We start from the raw sequence: 20894 nt of genomic DNA on the forward strand, positions 1-20894 counted from the left end.
ACAATAACTTTTAGGGGGCGTTTGGTTGGGGGTTATATGAGATTACTGGGTTAAGTCATTTTATATTACTTGATTACCATGTTTGGTTGTCAAGTAATATAAGATACCGGTAATCTTCAAATACCAATAATGATTATTATTGGTACTATTGGAGGTAATCTGATTACCTTTATTTTCTTAGGTACTGTAAGATTACTTGAGTAATCTTTTTTTGTTATAATTCTATCCCTTATTAATAAAATTTTAGGATAAAAGTGCCCTTATTTTTAAATTTATTTACATGAATCTTGCTTTTACCATTTCACCCTAATTAATTAACTTTTTGGACAAAAATTACCCTTGAAATCAAATCAAATTTTAGCTTACCCAAGCCACCACCCCCACCCACCTACTGCCGCTTGCTGCCAGCCAAACCAACACCGGCCGCCGCAGGAAGTCATTGGAAATCACTTGGAGTCGTTGTGAGCAGCCCACTGTGATCGGGAGGCCCCGATGTGGTCGTTTCTGGCCATATTGATGGCCGAAAAGGCCATATCGGGAGCAAATCTGGCCAAAAATGGCCAGATCTATTTTGGCCATTTTCGACCAGATTGATGGGTCTAGCCGTTAATGGCCAGACCGTTGGCCTTTATCAGCCAGATCTAGACGAGATCTAGCCGTTAACGGCCATGGATCTGACCGTTAATGGTCATGGATCTAACCGTTAACGGCAAGATCCGTGATTGTTAACGACTAGATCTCGCCTAAATCTGGCCGATAAAGGCCAAGGGACGGCCAGATCTGCTTTTGATATGGCCTTTTCGGCCATCAATATGGCAAAAAACGGCCATATCGGGGCCTTTTGGTCACGGTGGGCTGCTACCGGCGACTCCAGGTAACTTTCGGCGGTGGTTTGCGGTGGCGGCAGGGTGGTGGGGGTGAGTTTGTAATAAATTAAATTTTTATATAAGCAGGGGTGTTTTAGCTAAATTTGAAATATTGGGGGTTAACAAATTATTTAAAAATTAATAATAAAAATAATATTATATTAATATTTAAAAAGAGGACAATTTAGTAATTTAAATAATATACCCACCAATCTATTCCTCCTAACCAAACATATTAATAAAACATACCTATCAATTTAATCAAACTAATTAAACACATTTTCTTAAAGATTCCTAGTAATCTTCAAGGTAATATAAGATTCCAGTAATCTAACATTCTCAGTAATCTAACATTCCCTAAACCAAACGCACCTTTAGAAGAGAAACACATTGAAGAATTTATGGCACGTTTAGGTTGTTAGCTCCATTAAATATAAACAATAATTTAAAGCTTTTGGTAATTAATATGACGGTCTGGTAAATAGATTGAAAACTTAGTCCACCATGGATATATAACATTCCAACGTTAGCTTGTAGAGAAGATACGCATAAAAAATGCACACGTCTAATAGGAAATGTACAAATGTTTAATTAGTGAAAGAGGAAACTACTTTTTCCCGCCTAAGGTTTGCCTTAATGACACTTTTGCACCAAAAAAGTTTTAAAAAATACCATTTTCTCACCTAAAGCTAATATTCCATTACTATCCAAAGCCGATTCCAGCGGTAACAATTCTCTCTATCACCAATATTTGAACCTCTAGTCTCTTTTCTGCAAAACCACTCTCACTCCGGCACCTGATCTTTCGTTGATTATTGGCCACCACAAAGCTATGGTTTCTTGTTATTAGATGATTTCTAGCTGATTCTGACAACGAATATTCAATCGGTCACCATCATTCGATCCACCGGCCTCCAATCTACAAAAACCCTCATACCCTTGCTTCTGGTAACTTGACGAACACCGACTGAGAAAGTGAAGTGTATTTTGGGTATTAATGGAATATAAACGTTGAGTGGAAAAGTGGTATTTTGAAACTTTTTGGGTGAGAAAGTGTCATTAAGGCAAACCTTGGGTGCGAAAAAGTCGTTTACTCTTAGGGGGTGTTTGGTTGGGGGTTATATAGGATTACTGAGGTTATGTCATCTTATATTACTCGATTACCATGTTTGGTTATCAAGTTATATAAGATTCTGGTAATCTTCTAATATCAATAGTAGTTACTGTTGGTAATATTGAAGGTAATCTGATAACCTCCATTTTCTTAGGTATTGTAAAATTACTTGGTAATCTTATTTTTGTTACAATTTTATCCTTTAATAATAAATTTTTTTGGACAATAATGCCCTTGTTTTAAAATCAATTCACATTAATCTACCATTATAATTTTACCCTTGTTTAATTAAATATTTAAACAATAATGCCCTTATATTTAAAACAAAGTGCAGACCACCCTACCACCTAGCCACCACAGTCGGTAATTGGCCGCCACCGGCTGTCGCCGGAAGTTACCAAGAGTCATTAAGAGTTGACGATATGGCTGTTTTCGGCCATATTGATGGTCGTAGATCTGGCTGTTTTTGGCCATCAATATGGCAAAAAACAGCCATATCAATCGACTCCCGGCGACTCCTATCGATTTCCAGGGATTTTTGGCAACTCCAAGTAGCCGAAGGTGGTGGCCGGCGGTGGTGGCTGGTGATCGACAGTGGCTTGAGGTGGGTGGGGGTGATTTTATTACAAATTAAAGTTTTATATAAGCTGGGGTATTTTAGTTAAATTTGAAATGTTGGGGGTTAAAACAATTATTCAAAAATTAATAATAAAAATAATATTATATTAATATTTGCAAATGAGGGCAATTTAATAATTTAAATAATATACTCATCAATTTATTCGTCCTAACCAAACATATTAATATAACATACCTACAAATTTATTCCAACTAACCAAACACAACTCCCTAAAGATTCCCAGTAATCTTCATGGTTTTCTAAATTTTCATTAATATAACATTCTTAGTAATCCAACATTCCTTGAATCAAGCACACCCTAAGGGTGCACGCGTTTGGTTCAGGGAATGTTGGATTACTGGGAATATTATATTAATGAAAAGATAGATTACCTTAAGCGGGCGTTTGGTTGGGGGTTATTGGAGATTATTAGGGTTAAGTCATCTTATATTACTTGATTACCATGTTTGGTTGCCAAGTAATATAAGATATCGGTAATCTTCAAATACCAATAGTGGTTGCTATTGGTAATATTGGAGGTAATCTGATTACCTCAATTTTCTTAGGTATTCCAAGATTGCTAGAGTTATCTTTTTTTGTTACAATTCTATCTCTTATTAATAAAAGTTTAGGACAATAATACCCTTATTTTTGAATTTATTTACATGAATATGACTTTTACTATTTCACCCCAATTAATTAACATTTTGGACAAAATTACCCTTAAATTCAAAACAAATTACAGCCCACCCAGGCCACCACCCTCACCCACCTGCTGTAGCTGCCAGCCGTAGTAGTCGCCGGAACAGCATACGGAAGGCCGAAAATGGTCGTCGTGCGCTGATATAGCCATTTTCGGCTAGATATCTGGCCGAAAATGGCCAGATCGTGCAAGATCTGGCCTTCAATAGCCAGATCGGTAGCCGTTAATGGCAACGTCTGTGGCCGTTAACGGCCATCGATCTGGCTGTTGACGGCTAGATCTGTCACGTCTGGCCATTTCCAGCTAGATCTTTGGCCAGAAATGGCCATAAGGTGCACGAAGGCCATTTCCTGCCTTCTGTGTGCTGTTAGGTTGCCGGCTGCCGGTGGCCTGCGGTGGTTTTTGGCGGTTGGTAGTGACTGGGTTGGTGGGGGTGCTTTGTTGATTTTTCAAACTTTTATTATGGGGTTGTTTTTGCTAAGTTTTTAAATGTAGGGGGGTTATATTAATCCAAATAATAATCAATATTAAAAAATAATATAATAATAATATTTAATTAGAGGACAATTCAGTAATTTAAATAACATACCCACCAATTTATTCATCCCAACCAAACATATTAATATAACATACCCACCAATTAGCCAAACACATTTTCCTAAAGATTTCCAATAATCTTCAAGGTAATTTATTTTTCCAGTAATCCAACATTCCCTGAACCAAACGCCCCCTAAAGATTACTGGGAATGTTTAAGGAAATGTGTTTAGTTGGTATGTTATATTGATATGTTTGGTTGGAAAGAATAAATTGGTGGGTATGTTATATAAATTACTAAATTGCCCTTCTTTTTAAATTTGATATAATATTATTTTTTGAAATATTTCTTTTAACTCCTACATTTGAGATTTTGTTAAAACACTTAAGCCACATAAAAGTTTAATTTCTAACCAAATCACTCTCACCCACCCCAAGCCACTGCCGGCTGCTTGTCGTCGATGGAGGCGACAATGGCTGGAATAGTGCATGACCAGTCGGATTTGACTGGCCGCTCGCCGATTTGGCCATTTCCGACCAGATCCATGATGGATCTAGCCACAAATGGCCAGATCCATGGCCAGAGTTATGATTGTTGACGACCATAATATGGTCATCAATGATGGCCTGATCTATGTAGCCATTGTTTTTTTACGACGACCAGAGATCTAGTCGTCATTAATGACCAGAAGCCGTAGATCTGGCCATTTTCGACTAGATTATAGCCAGGGGCCAGTGATGGTAGCCAGATTCGACCACCAGTCTTGGGTAATTTTGTTCAAGGTTCATGGTATTTATATCCTAAAAATTTTATATATAAGGATAAAATAGTCCATGAATATATTTGTAAATTGTTTTCAAAATTAGAGCATTATTGTCTAAAAATTTTAATAGTTAAAGGTAATATTGTAACAAAAATATAATTACCAGGAAATCTTAAAATACCTAAGAAAATGGAGCAGTAATTACTAGTTTCTTGGAAGATTAATGAAATATTATATTACTTGACAACCAAACGTGGTAATAGAGTAATATAAGATGATATTACCTCAGTAATGAGGGATTACCCCAAACTAAACACACCTTTAGTGAAACTATATATGTTTCTTGAATTTTTTAAAAGCTCCGACCACGTGAAGATTCTAATTCTTATTTGATAAGGTTAATTGTTTGAGAAATTACACCCGTAGTCACTAATCACACTCTTAGGATGCGTTTGGATTGGGAAAATATAAGATAACAGGGGTAATCTTCGTTTATTTTGCAAAATTTTGTTGTTTGGTTTGCAAGTAATAAAATATTACAGATATCTTTTATTGCAAATAGTATTTACTGTTTGTAATATAGGGGTTAATCAGATACCCTCCCCAAGGGCTGTTGTTAAAAGATTACTGGGTAATATGATTTTTATACCTGTTTTATCCTAAATTAAATACTATTTTGGACACAATTGCCCTCAAATGTCCGCTAAATAACAATTACCCAGCCCCCTGCATTTGAGAAATTAACTAAAACACCCTAGCCACAAAAAAATTTAAAAGTTAACAAAATATCCCCAGCCACCCAAGACTATTGTCGGCCACTAGCCACCACTGCCAGCCGTCGGCAGTAGTTGCCGTTATGGCGCACGACCTATGGGATTTGGTCGATCGTGCGTCGGTAAGGTCGTTTCCAGCTAGATCTTACCATTTTTATGGCCGTTTCACAGCCACAGATATGGCCGCAAAAACAGATCCATGGCCAAAAATGGCTTTGCCGACGCACAGCCAACCATATATGGCTAGCATGCATCATTCTGTTGATTGTTGCAGATCCATGGCCAAAAATGGCTTTGCCGACACACAGCCAACCATATATGGCTAGTCATGCATCATTCTATTGATTGTTGACAGTGATTGAAGGTGGTGGTTGGTTGCCGGCAGTGGCTTGGGGTGGGTGGGGGTATTTTGCTACAAATTAAAGTTTTATATAGCTGGGGTGTTTTAGCAAATTTTCAAATGTAGGGGATTAAAACAATGATTCAAAAAATAATAATAAAAAATAATATTATATTAATATTTTAAAAGAGGGCAATTCAGTAATCTACATAACTTACCCACCCATTTATCTTCCCAACCAAACATATTAGTCACCAATTTATTTGAATTAACCAAACATATTTTTTAAACATTCTCGGTAATCTTCAAGGTGATCTATCTTTCCATTAATATAAAATCCCCCTATAATAAAACATTATATGATCCAAACATCCCCTTAATTATATATTAATTAACTCCTCAAACTCTCTTCGAAATCACCATCCAATGATGTAATGAATTAGATATATATATATATATTATATATCTATATATATTATATATATATATATGAGAGAGAGAGAGTTTTGCCCTTCTCAAATGTTAAATATAACACTTAATTGTGATTTATCATTTTTCTAGGTGTTTTAAAACTTGTGTCTTTTCTTAGTTACTTTTTAGGTGCGCTTGTTTCGAGGAATTATTTATCACTGAAAAGATAAGATTACTATTAAGATAGATTACCTTAAAGATTAATGGAGAAATGTTATATTAATATGTTTGGTTAAATTAGTGAGTATAAATAATTAATATGTTTGGTTATGAGGAATAAAATATTATCGAGGGATTTTTACTTAATTGCCCTTGCTTGTTAATAATATTATTATTTAGAACATTTTTTTTAACCCCTTACATTTGAGAATTTAGCTAAAACACTCTACCAATAAAAGTTTAAAATTTAACAAAATACCCCCAACTACTCAAGATGACTGCCGGTTGCCAGCCACCACTGCTGGACACTGCTGCTGACAACCATCAGAATAACGCACGGCGGACCGAATCTAGCTGGCTGTTTTCGGCCAGATTGAAGGCCGAAAACTGCCAGATGGCCATGGATCTAGTCAGAAAGCCAGATCCATTATGGCCATTAACGACAAGATCTGTGGCTGTTATAGCCATGGATATGGTCATAAACGACCATAATGGATCTGGTCGTTTTCGCTAGGATCCACAACCATCTGACCATTTTCGGCCTTCCATCTGGTCGGAAACGGCTAGATTGGCGCATAACCAGCTAGACCCGACCGATCATGTGTCATTCCGACGATTGCCAACAGGGGCCGACAGTTGTCTTAAGTGACTAGGGGTATTTTGGGTATTATCCATATAAACATTGAGGATATTTTTGTCTAAAAAAATAATATATGAGGTTAAAGAAGTCATTTCTCACATTTAGGCTAATTATTATTTAGTAGACATATGATGACATTTGTGTCCAAAATGTTTATTAATTAAGGGTAAAATTGGTATAAAAAGTTGATTACCCCAATAATGGAAAAATAACACCCTTCCAGATGGTAATCAAATTACTGTCTTTTTTACCTACAATTACCACTATTGACATTAAAAGTTTATCGTAATCTTTCATTACTTGACACCTAAACGTAGTAATTTTGAAAAATAAGATAGATTACTGGTGTTATCTTTTATGCCCCCGTAACAAACGCACCCATTTTTCAATTTCCCTACATATCCTTACACTTTGTAAGTAAACTTATTTTAAAAAAAAATTTACGAAAAATATAATTATAATTTTAAAATAACTTCTATAATTAATATAAAATTAATACATCAATGGTTAATTATTGAATTCATATTGATTAAATGCATTAATTTAATTTCAGAATTATAAAAATATACAGCGCCAAAATTTAATTCCTTAAATTCGGAATACACTATGTATTAAGAAAAATATTTATTCTCAAAGGTGCATATATTATATATAATCCCATCCAAATAGCAGATTAGTTGCGTTTGTTTAATTATTTCACCACTATTCTATCCTTATTCCAAATACAAATGCGCGTTTATTTCCTTATTTTCAAAATCATATCTTAAATTAAGAAACTTTTTAAACCCCTTAAGTTTGTTAGTGGATGAAACACCCCCAACAAATTCTTTTTTTTTTTTATTTTATAAATTAACAAAAACACCCTCACCCACCTGTAGTTACCAGATTCCGGCAACCACCATCGGTAGTGGTCAAAATTTGTCACAACGGCGCACTACCTATCGGAACTGGCCGTCGACGGCCACATCTGGCTGTAGATCTGGCATTTTCCAACCAAATCCGTGGTGGATCTGGCCGGAAAAGGTCAGATCGGTGAACGACTATCCAGATCCGGCCGGTCATGCGTCGTTACGCCAGATTCTGACGGTGATGACCCGAATCTAGCCACTATAGGTGGGTGGGGGTGTTTTTGTCTTTCTGCATAAAATTTATATATTTGAGTGTTTAGTTAAATTAGCAAACTTAAGAGTTTTTTTTATTAATGTTTAAATTCTAACTCGTAATAATCACCCAATTATATTTATCAATAATATTTCAAAAATACTACTCAAAATAATAAAACAAACACCTATAATGTTTCAAGAATACTATTCAAAATAATAAAGCATTTATTTTGGATTGATCTAAAAAACTTGGATAGAAACGGAGAGCGTAAGAACATATAATTAAGATTTCAATGATAAAACTATTGCATGTATACTTCAAAATTAGATGAAGAGATGATCCAAATCCGAAGAAAGTAATTATACCTCTCACCTTTCATTTAAGTTGTATATATTCATATTCAATTACATCATGGCATATTAAAGTGTGTTTCTATAATCTGTAAACTAACTTTTTAAAGATTTATTTATTTTTAAATTAAAGATTGAGGATTTGATCCCATTGAACTACATCATGAATCCATCTCACATTACTTATTAGGATGTAAATATACAACGTTAGCCTAGTATTATGATAATTTCACCTATTACTAAAATATATATAATTATAAAATAACATCTTAATTCATATTCTCTTTACGCTAGAGATGGGCACAATTCTCGGACTTCTATGGACCCACCCACCCGGTACGGGGTGAGGATTCCCTGGAAAAAGTGGGGACGGGGAGAGATGTCTCCCTGCCCCGTAACCACCCCATTCCGCTTAACCCAAATCTGAATAGTAAAAATGGATTAAAATATCATATTTTGATGCATTTAGGATATGAAATGAGGCGGGGATTTTTCCCTGCAATCCCAGGATTTTCAGGGTTTTTTCCTATTGTCTGGGGCGGGGTGGGTACTAGGGTCACCCCTTCCTCGACGGGGCGGGGATGGGGAATGGAAAACCCGACCTGCGCATTACGCTAGAAAATCATCTCTGGATCCTAATTGAATGTGCAAAATATGGAAATATTTTCAAGTCTTCTTAATCGTGTCCAACTGCCAACCCCATTTTTTTTTTATTATTATAATCTAAAAAACAAAAATATTAAAATGAATGAATGACTCTTTTGGTAGTTGTGTTCACACAGAGAGGCCTCCATAAAAAGGGCAAGCCTTCTATGAGTTTTGCTCATCAAATTAAGAGACCACACTGCTCTCTCTCTCTCTCTCTTTGAAATTACTATTTGTGTTATTGAGATTAATATTAAGGTTTTTTTTTTTTTTTTGAAAAGATGGCGCAGGAAAGAGGCAGTTTAATTGTTGTTACAGTGGTGCTGAGTTTGATTCTGCTCCAGTATTGTGAGTTTTGTGAAGCTGCAACTCACGTTGTTGGGGGTCCTGGTGGTTGGACTTTCAACGTTAATAAGTGGCCTAAGGGTAAAACTTTTAAGGCTGGGGATATTCTGGGTGAGTTTTATTTCATTTAATTCTCCTAAATTCAATTATTTATTTATGATTAATTAGAACATGCCTGATACTCTATGTTTTTTTTTTTAATGATGTATTACCCTTTAAGGTTTCTAAATTTATCATTCATGACAACCTTGGTACTTTTTATTAAATGTATTCTCAAAATCTCATAAAAACCCCTTTGCCTTATAATTTGGATCTCAAATTTTGAAAACTTTGACACAGATGCCCCTTTACTGTAACTCTGTTATATTGTCATTAAATTTACAAAGCACTTTCTCAAAGTTACAATTTCACTCATCTACCACAAACAGAGTATCCATGATATAATTTTCAAACTTTGAGGTCTATTCAATGAAGAAGAGTGTAGAAGTTCTCATCAGAATGTTAAATTTAGAATCGTTACGGATAGTCAATAGTATTTTTTTTTTTTTTTTAAATGTATTAATAGTTGACATACACTACAAATTTATTTAACTTTGTTTTGTAAATATCTTTCTTTATATAATATACACCAAAAATACCATTTAGTTATTGATATTAATGTAATACTGTTAGAACAAAGTTAATTGTTTAGAATGGTTAAATAAAAAATATTAACAAAAATATCATGAAAATGAGATTACCGTACGACCCATGTATTCTAAAATTAAAATGAGTTTATTATAACTAATTACAAATAATATTAAATGTAAACAATATTTTTTTTAATATAACACTATTATTTTTAATTGTTTTAATATTCTTAATTGGCATGATTGCCCTGGAAAAATTTTCTCATCCTCATTTAAAAATGTATAACTAGCGGCAACTTGCTTTGACCCTATAAATATTGTTATCTATTAAAGTGGAACAATAACGCTCCTCTTTTAAATTTCAGTCAATTTTTTAACATTCTTAAAATCTTTAATAACGTTATTAATGCGTCGAAATAGCTTGAAATTGTGTGCAATAAACTTAAATATTAATGAAAAAACTACTTAAAACTAAAAGACCTTTTTTTTTTTTTTGACAAATTAAAATATGATTTTTTTAATTGATTTAGTAGATAAGAGTTTTCATCTACTTTTGTTCCTTTTTTACCCCTCTACAATTTTCATGTCTCAACTCTAACAATTCTACAATTGATTTTATTTTTAATTATTCTCCAAATTAGTGTTACAAATTAAATATTAAAACTTCTTTAAACAAACAAATAAATTAACTAATTATATTTTATTAAGAAAATTAAGAAATAAAATATATTGTTTTAAAAAAGGAATATTAAATGTATATAAGAGTTATTTTAATTTTCTAAAAATAAAAAAGGAAAAAAATTAATTTGTGTTTACTCTAGTGTTAGAATTGACTGGATTCTAGCAACTTGAGCACTAGAGTGGATTTCCCTAGCTGCTCGAGTCAAGAATGTAAAAGTGGAAAGATATTGGATAAAAGGTCTTATATACTAAGTGAATTAAAAAGAGGCAAGATTTTAATTTTACTTTTAAAAGAGGGTGTTTTAAGTAATTATCTTAATATTAATATTTGTTAGGTACTTAATAGCTTAAATATCTTTCTAAGTTAATAGTAATAATCTTCCTTAAGTATAATTAAATAATAAAAATCTCTTCATGGTTAAAATAAACAAGAAAGAGACAATTAGATATATATTTATTAACCTTCATAGTACAAATAATAACAACTATGATAGGAGAATTTATGTTATTTCTAAAATCACGAAAGGAATTTTATCATTCAATTAAACCTCAAGATTAATCTTAAAAAATTTGTGTTTGATTTGACAGTATTCAACTACAGTCCTTCCCTTCACGATGTGGTTGCTGTAAACAAAGGTGGTTACCGTAATTGCAAGACCTCAAGAGGTGCTAAAGCTTTCAAAACTGGGAAGGACCGAATTAAGTTAGCCAGGGGACCAAACTACTTCATCTGCAGTATCCAGGGACATTGCCAATCCGGAATGAAAATAGCCATCACTGCGAATTAAGTTATCCGTATGTATTTATTCATGTACTAAATAAACTGTTTATGTGTGATTTGCTAATTATAATGAGTTATGGCTTTTAAATATGTAGTTTGCTATTTTGTTTTTAATAAATCAATAATAACATTCAAAACTTTTTTTTTTTTTTTTTTTTAATTCCATCTTTCTTATACTTATGAATCTGCTCTGACTTTTCAATAATATATTGTAATGAAGTAATTACTTCAATATCAGAGGAGTTAGAACATCTCATATTTACAAATATTTATATGAGAGATATATTCATTACCTTAAACAAGATTGATTTTATTATTATTTGAATATTTATTTCTCGCATGTTCTATAAAAGCTATTATACATATACAACTTAAGGGACTTTTTAAACCCCTCGAAGTTTTTCACAATTTAAAAAACTCCCTATAGTACTGGTAATTACTCTGAACCCCAGTGTCCATGTCTTTTGGTTACTTTTAAGTTTTAACCATAGAAACTGTAAAGTGTAAATCACCTTAATGCCATCACCTGCCGTGCCCTCCAAGGACAACCCACCCCCTTACTTTCACTTCATCTCTAGCTGCACCCAACACTCATGTTAGGCTTAAAAAAATATTAAATTATGTAAAATATACATTTTTTTATAAGAAAATACAAAAAGAAACTAATAAATAAAAAAGTTTGAAAATGAAAAAAAAAAAAACTAGAATAATGAAAAAATAAGAAATATATGAAAAAAATTAAAAATAAATTGATCCAAAAGTAGAAAAACTTACTTTAAGGGCTCGTATGGATGGGGTTAATATTAGATAATTTGGATAATATTTTGTAAATTAAGCCGATGACGATGTTTGGTTGGTTTGTAAAAATTTATTCCCGAAATCTTTTATGACAAACAGTGGCATTTGGGGGGTAAGTTGCCGAGAATCTTAATACCTTGTGGGTGGGGGGGTGTTGCTGTTATTAAAACTTACTCAAGGTAATCTAATTTTGTTTCTCATATTGCCCCTAAATAGTTGAGCATTTGATCCAAATTAGCCATATATTTGTTAAGATTTACAAAACACCCAATTCACTTATGCATACTCTTTTGTCCTCACTTTTTAAATTTTTTGGACGATATTGCCCTTATTATTGTCATTATTTATAGAAATGCCATTATACCCAAAACTAGCCACCACCTCTAACCATCGTGGACCGTTGCCGAAGGCTGCCAAAAGTAGCCATAATGGTGTACGATCGACCGTATATGGCCGGCCGTGTGCCGGTGAGGCTTTTTTCGACCATGGATTATAGATCTATGGTCGAAAAAGGCTAGATTTATGGCTATTTCACGGCCATGTCTTTGGCCGTGAAATGCCCTGGCCATTTCACAACCACATCTTTGGCTGTGAAATGGCCATAGTTGGCTGTGAAATGGCCATGGCAAATCTATGGCACTGCCGGTGTCACAGCCAAATCTGTGGCATTGTCGGTGGCCACTAACGGTGGTGGCTGGCTGCCGGCAATGACTTGGGGTGGGTAGGGGTGTTTTTGTTAAGTTCAAAATGTTTTTGGTTGCTAGGGTGTTTTTGCTAAATCTGAAAAGTATGAAGTTAAAAGAAATTATTCAAAAAATAATAATAAAAAATACTATTATATTAATATTTAAAAAGGAGGACAATTTAGTAATCTATATAATATACCCACCCATTTATCCTCCTAACCAAACATATTATTCATCAATTTATTTGAACCAACTAAATATATTTTCTAAACATTTCTAGTAATTTTTAAGGTAATTTTTTATTCCATTAATATAATATACTCCAGTAATAAAACATTAACATCTCCTAAAAGTTAAAAAATTAATACAAATCTGGAAAAATAAAACAAATTCTTGAATCTTGATGCTCACTTTTGTCAAGGTAGCCCAAAAGGCCCAAATGGACCGATCGAAAAAACAACTAAACAAAAAAGAGTTTTAAAGCTGTTTGACACTTGAGCAAAGCCCATTGAGCTCGATTCAAAGGTTTGTTTCTGTTAAACCCTTTCCGGCGACCAGTGAACCCATGACACTTCAATTGGACATTATTTGATGGGTTGTGGTGTGGCAAGTAAGAAAGTCCGATAGGACTTATCAGAATTGAAAGATCTCTTTGAATTAGGCCCACTTAGGGGACCTTAGTTGAACATTTCACTTTTAGTAAGCATGAAAACCCTTGTCACAAAAACCCAAGAGAAGTCTTTCAGAGAATTACGACTCTGTTTGGTTCACTTTTTGACACTTTTAGAAAAGTTTTTGGAAAAAAGTTAAAAAAAGTTGAATTGGACGGGTATTACGATGTAAGATTTGGAAATAATAAAAATACCCCTTATGTTTGTTTATTTACTAACACCCCTATAATAAAACATTAAAAGTTAACAAAAACAACCACCCACCCATTAATATGAACAGCCGACCACACCGTCAGGAGTGGCCGGAGTCATCGTATCAGTGCATGACGGCTGGATCTTGCCGGTATGCGCCGACATGGCATTTTCTGACCAGATCCACAGCTAGATCTGGCCATTGACGGCCAGATCTGGTGTATTTTCTCGTCAAGACGGCCAAAGATATGGCTGTCGTTGACTACTGGAGACGACCAAAGATCTGGCCTTTTCCAACCAGATCTATCGTGGATCTGGCCGGAAAACGCTAGATTGGCGCACTACCGGCCAGATTAGCTGGTAGTGCGTCATATACCAAATTCTGGCATTTTCGCGCGGTGGTGGCCAGAATTGGTAAATATGGGTTGTTGGGTTTTTTTGCAATTTCTAAAAAAAATTTTAGGGGTATTTAATTAAATCAACAAATTTAGGGGGTTTAAAAAAGTTAAATAATTTTGTGAGTTTTTGTAATTTTACCGTTTAACTTTATTGGGAATACTAATAGTAGTATTCTCAAAAGGGAACCAAACGGAGCCACATCTTTCAAAAATCTGATTTCTTAGAATTTTTTATTTTTAAAATTCCTTAAAATCCTCTAAAGCTACGATTCAAAAATTCAAACTTTTATTCCAGATAAATATCTTATAAATTCTCTCTTTTTCGAAATTCGACATTTTAGTTACGATGTCGAATTTCTGTTTGTATTGAAATTCACTTTTAAAGGACGTCCATATTCTTTTATTTACATTGACATTCCTTCAATTTAATTATTTTCGTAGGGACGAATTTGTAATTATCCTATATTTTTGCTTGAACCCAAAAGGTTCCCAATATTTCTAAAACTGCATTATCATCCCCACATTTATTAAACAAGTTTTATTAATATTTTAAAAGGGAAATAACTATTTTGAACCTATGTTAAATGTTTTCCAAAACGTTAAATAAGCTACATTAAAACTACATAGTTTTACGTAATTTCTAAATATAACTTAATTCAAAATTCCATTTTTATAAATATCTATTTTTACAAATTATTTTAAATGTAAATAATATTCTAAAATTATCGCTCAACAAAATTAACTTTATTTGACATATAAAATGCATGACATTAATTCACAACAAGTGCGTTGTTTAATAAGAAAAAGGGCAGAGCAAAGATAATTTAGAGGGAAGAGCGAATTGAGTGAAAGGAGAATTCAGTCACCCAAATGACTAAAACAATTTCACTGAAATGTATAAACACTGACTTGCTTTTTGACATATAAAATGCATTGACCTATTTGATCCTTGCTTTTGCTGGTGTTTCATCTTTCTTTCATGAGTATTAGCTGCATTGTGATAACACCATATTATACCATTTATGCATTACTTCTACGATTTATGCTGCGTTTTCTCGTAAAATTGGGCGTTTGATGTGTGTAGTAAGTGTTTTGTAGGTAATAGACCCTAGAAATAGCTTTGGAGCTAATTGTGTGATGTTGACTGTTGGTAAGAAATTAATTCAAGAAACATTTTAACAAATTCACAGCAGCAGTTGTCAAGAAGGAATGCCCAAAAAAATTCCAACTTCGCGAGGCTGCCATTAATTCCTTTGGACGAACTAGGAGTTGTGCCAAACATGCTTAAAAAACTCTGAAAGTTCAGTTTACGGAGAATTTTACTGTTCGTTATTTTCAGTTTTCTAGAGGAAGATTTTCTAGTTTTAGTATCTGACAGTCAGTTGAGGAATTCTAGGCAAAGTTTTATGATTTTGCATCACCCGTCCCTAATTTTGTTAGGGATGCTATTGGACGGTTCTTGGACAGTTTGGGTGGCTAGGGGACACCTAAATCTTGTTTTGATTCAATTTTAAGTTGGACAACCGTAGTTTAGTTTGGATAACGAAAGAGAAGTCCTAAGGCATTAGGAGTTCTCTATTGGGCTGGATTTGTAGAGGAGAAAAAGCACTTTTTCTTAGACCCTAATTTTGGCACGCCTATGTAAAGTGGAGAACTATTCAGAGAAACGAGGGATTGGAAGCAAACCATTGTGTGAGAGCTATCCTAGGAGCAAGCCAGAGGTAAAAAGGATCCTTTAAGGGTTTTCTCTATCTTTTCTTCAAACTTGTATTTTCAGATTTCCATGAATATGATGACTGATATTATGGGGATTACGAGTAACTGAATTCCTTACTAGGGATCCAATGTAACATAACATGAAGATTTTATGTCTTAGTTGGTTCTACTGTTTTATCAATTCAGTGTTTCCAGTTTCATTCTTTATGCTTAAGTCAATCTTTAATTTTGTGTTATTGATTGACCATCTTTAATATGAATTAATTGATTGCTTGAGACAAGGTAGTAGACATCACATGCTTAACCTTGAAATAGCTCTTTTGAATGAAAGAATTGTTGTCGATGCAAATGCCATGCTAAAATGATTTTTGGTTCTTAATTTATGTTCTTGTTCTTAATTGGTTACCTTTTTTTTTTTTTTTTTTTTTCCTTTTTTTTTAACTAGACGTCATGGTTATGTTGATGGTTAAGAATACTTGGTTACAACCAAACACCTAACGGATAATCATAATAACGAAAGAACGAACCCCATAAATTAAATTTAGACTTTTCATTAAGTTAACTAATGACATAGAACTGGAATGTTATGGTGAAATCGGATGCCTAGTGTTTCCACTATTAATAAAGTCAATCTCAAAAGCTTTTATTAATTTCTTGCAGTTTAAATTACTTGTTTTTAAAATCAAACTTCTCTCAAAATATTTAGTTAATTTATTTAGCCTATTTTTAATTTAGAGTAAATGACATGTTCCCACCCAAGGTTTGGCGAATCTACAGTTCCCACACCTAGTTTCATCAATTTCAAATTTTCACCCTTAAATTAACAGAAAATGGTTTAATTTAATGGTTAAAGGGTAAATTGGTCATTTACACTATCATTAAATTTGAAATAAAAATAAAAATTTCAAAATAACTCTCCACATCTCAAATTTCTCTCACAAGCACCTCCCACATCTTAAGTTAGAAATATGACGATCACACCCCTACGACAGAAACGCGACTTGGTAGCTTGTAGATGAAAAACGACCAATTGGGGGGGGGGGGGGGGGGGGGGGGGGGGGGGGGGGGTTTAGTGGAGGTGTGGGTTTTGTTGAGGAGAGGATGGAGATTCAAATGGTTTTGAAAGGGGTATTTCCGATGTCAAAACTAGCTAGAATCTGGTCATAAACTTGGAGAATCGTGCGATATTGCAGGGGCTGTCGACCAGTGATTTGTGGGTGCATCGGGGTGGGAGTGTGAGGGGTTTTGGTGATTGTGGTGTGGGGGTTCTGATGGTGGTGATGGGGGAGCTTGGTGATGTTGGAATTCGCCAGAAATGGCCTAGGATTAGAAGTGGGTGAGAGGAAAAGTCACTGAAATTACGTAATCCAGCCACCCTGGTGGGTGTCGGTCAAGCAAGGGTGAGGGGTTCCGCTCCTAGTCTCCTTCGTACCGTTGTTGTCGTGGCTTTGGCCGAACTATGGTGCCGATTGTGGTGGTTGGGGTTTGCCTAGCTCGTAGGGGTGTGATGGACAAGCTTCCATCTTCTAGGGAGGTTTCTAATATTTAGCCACCACAATCAAAAGTAAAAGTTAAAGGGTAGTTTGGTAATAACATTTTTTATACTATTTCAGACCCTAACAGTGTTAATTTAAGTGTGAGAATCTGGAATTTATGAAACCAAGGGTGGGAACTTGTAGATTCGCGAAACCTTGGGTGGGAACATGTTGTTTACTCTTTATTTCATTCTTTTAGGGCATTGCATAATTAGATTTAATTGGAAAACTTTACAAATTTCTGTGGATACAACTCTCGTATTTGCTTACTATACTACCATAGTGATTCATTCACTTGCGAGATAAAATTTTGTTCATCAACTTGATTGCACGGAAGATGTTAAGAAAAATATATGAAAAGTGATTCGGGAACCCCATTTGTTGTAAAGGTAAAACAACATTTTTATCTATATATTGGGAGCTAATAATCATATAGATGGGGTTCGAAAATCACCTTTTTTTTTTTCATTTATATTTGCTAAGAGTAATTTTATTTGAACCTTACCAAGACTCTTTATAAGCCCCATGCACATAAATTTCATTAATTGAAGTTATATATGTATTCACATTCTTAATATACCTTTGTGTTCTGTTCCTCTCCAATTAATTTCTAGAATTTCAAATAACACTAAATAAAATTATAATTAAAGAAAAATAATGTTGAAAACATTGCAAATGAGACTCGTTAACTTATATGTTCAATTAGTTTTTTAGTTTAATTTTTACTACATAAATCCAATTCCGTTAGGGTAAGACTCCTTGGAGCCTTAAACCCACTAGTAATTTTGACATGCCTAATTACTAAATAAAATTGAGCTATATTTTTAACATTTGTGGATGGGAACTATTAGATATGGGTGGGACACCCATGATGGGACCCACCCAATTACATTATTGCGTTGCGGTAACTATCAAAGGCAGTTACCACTATCTTGCAACAGTTGCCTTGAAGGCAACAACCTCATGTATATAAGAAATCTCAACTCTCTTACGAAAATATTTCTCTCTTCATTCATTATTCTTACTGGAATTCAAAAAGGCAGTGGTCTGTGCTTGTGATTGACAAAAAGAAGATATTTATGCTGTGAACTTTATTATAGTTTGTTTAAGTGAAAATGTGATTGCAATAATGACTCTTGATATGATCTTGGGATTGAATTAGGATATTTGTTATTCTTAATTTACTAACAATGGTTTTACAGAATGGTTCATATTTTTTTTTATGTTTAGTGTTAATATAATGAAATATGCTGAATGTTATTTATTATTAGTGTTCAATTTTGAAATTTTGTTTTTAATGTTTGTGGAATTGTTTTATGGTAAAACTAATTAAAATATTAAATTCTTTTTGAAATTATGAAGATAATGGTTTTTGAATCACAAAGATGGAGTTAAAATGGCTAAGATATGGTTCTTTAAAGTTTCGGATTCGTAATAGGTTATTTTCTAGGCCGGGTACCAAGTTGCAGACCTAGCTGTTGAAGATGACCATGAGCAACCGAAATGTCGTTTTTATTTGGGTCCTAAAAGCAGCATGTCATTTGTTTTTTTAAATAACATTTAAAAGAAATTAAGGAGGAAAACCCATGACACAAACCCAGGCCTTTTTAAGGCCTATAATTGACCCCTAAACCATATGGGCAATTGTTTTGTTTGTAATATAACCGATTATACATTTTTTTTATTTAAGTCTGTACTTCATTTTCTTTATACCAATTACCATAGTTAAAAGAAAATGTGGTTACTGAGACTTGAATCCAAGTCTCATGCGTGGAAGCCCAACAAACTAACCATTGGGCTACATTTTTTTTGTATTAGTTATTCTTGGCTAATCCATAATACTGTATATTAGTCCAAGCCCAATCCATAATAGAGTCAAACAGGTCAAGTTGACCTGAGAATTCGACCCAGCCAGTCAAACCTGGTTAACGGTCAACGGAGACAAACCGGGTCAAGCTAACCCGGTAAAAGGGAAAACGGGTCAACTCGACTCGACCCGACCTGAAGTCAAGGTGAGTTGAGGATCCGACGCATGTCCACACTTGGCAAGTTGCTAGTGGTGCATGACAAATCGCTGAAAACGCGTGGCTGCTTCTACTAGCGCATGGCTACTGCTAGTAACACGTGGAGGGTTCTTAAAGTGTCATTTTCCTTTTCTAAAATAATAGAATTCATACTTGGTATGATATTGCGGGTATATTTTTAGTTTTTGAGTCATAAATACGTGTAAATATATTATTTGTCAAATATAGTTAACCTTTATTTGATAAATGAATATAATTTTTTTTTTTTTTTTTTTTTTTTTTTTTTTTGTATTTGTTACAGAAAAAGTGTTAAGTTATAGACGTCTGAGGGTTACTAAAACACCCACTCAAAAGGAAAGGATAATGAACATGATTAGATGATGAATTGGTGCAACTAGTGAATCATTTCATTCATGTGAATGAAAAAATGCAGGAAATTGTCTAGCAAAGGGGATTAATTAGAGATGAGATGAAATACAATGTCCTTAGAGAGACTCTTAATTACCCTAGTCTCGTTGGTCTCCTTCATCTGGTTTGGAACAAGCTGGAAGATCAAAACCCTAAAGATGCTAATAAAGGTTATAGACGTTTAGTCAACAAATACATAAAAAAGTACATAGACTGGGGTGCCAGAAAGACAGCTGGTGCATCTTTTGGAGTCTTAACTCGAAAAGGACATCACAAGAAATTAGGAGTTCCCTTGCCTAGGATAGCTTACAAGTTAGATAACGACTTTAGAATAAGGCTTCTTAGATCTTTCCTAGTTTGTGGGATGTGGCATTACATTTACATTTTTTTTGGACATTTGTTTGTTTTTAATGTCAATACATGTTGAATTCTATTTCTGCAATGAAATTAGTTTTATTTTTTTTTATAAAAATTTGAATATTATTTTTGTTCTATGTGAACTTATGTTGGATTATATTTATATTATTATGCATTTATGTTATTTCAAAATTGCAATTAATTAAATCTATGATAGTTGGAGATTAGAATTTTGGATGATGATTGTTGACATAGTTAACTTTTGATTCCAAATCTAATATAAAATTATTATTGATATAATTAATTAAGGAAAAATATGTATGTTTCGAGCATTGAATAACGTGCATTATCTAATTTTTACATTTTTTTTAGAAATGGTATCTGCATCTAAGAACATTGTCATCGAACTTAATAAAGGAGAAAATTTTAATGGCAAAAATTATGAGATATGGAGCATGAAAATCCAATATGTCTTGGAAGAACAAGAGGCTCTTAAAGCTCTTACCACGACCATGGAAGATCTTGAAAAAGGAGACACGACTCAACATAGAAGAGACCGTGTGGCTTATGACGTGGAAGAAAAAGAATTC

At 33.7% G+C, this 20894-nt stretch overlaps 1 protein-coding gene across 1 annotated transcript; it reads left to right on the plus strand.

Moving 5' to 3' along the window:
- Positions 1–9278: 9278 nt before the first annotated feature.
- On the plus strand, positions 9279–11574 carry LOC116120809 (basic blue protein-like). Its single transcript, XM_031406786.1, has 2 exons — positions 9279–9539; positions 11327–11574. Exons 1-2 carry the CDS (start codon positions 9365–9367, stop codon positions 11524–11526), a joined length of 375 nt encoding a protein of 124 aa, XP_031262646.1. The 5' UTR covers positions 9279–9364; the 3' UTR covers positions 11527–11574.
- The last annotated feature ends 9320 nt before the right edge of the window (positions 11575–20894 follow it).

Source organism: Pistacia vera, unplaced genomic scaffold (genome assembly GCF_008641045.1).
Source record: "Pistacia vera cultivar Batoury unplaced genomic scaffold, PisVer_v2 Contig947, whole genome shotgun sequence".
Taxonomy (NCBI): domain Eukaryota; kingdom Viridiplantae; phylum Streptophyta; class Magnoliopsida; order Sapindales; family Anacardiaceae; genus Pistacia; species Pistacia vera.

Coding starts and splice junctions, on each gene's coding strand:
- LOC116120809 (XM_031406786.1), top strand. CDS start 9,365: ATGGCGCAGGAAAGAGGCAGTTTAATTGTTGTTACAGTGGTGCTGAGT. Junction 9,540..11,326: donor TAAGGCTGGGGATATTCTGG/GTGAGTTTTATT, acceptor TTGATTTGACAG/TATTCAACTACAGTCCTTCC.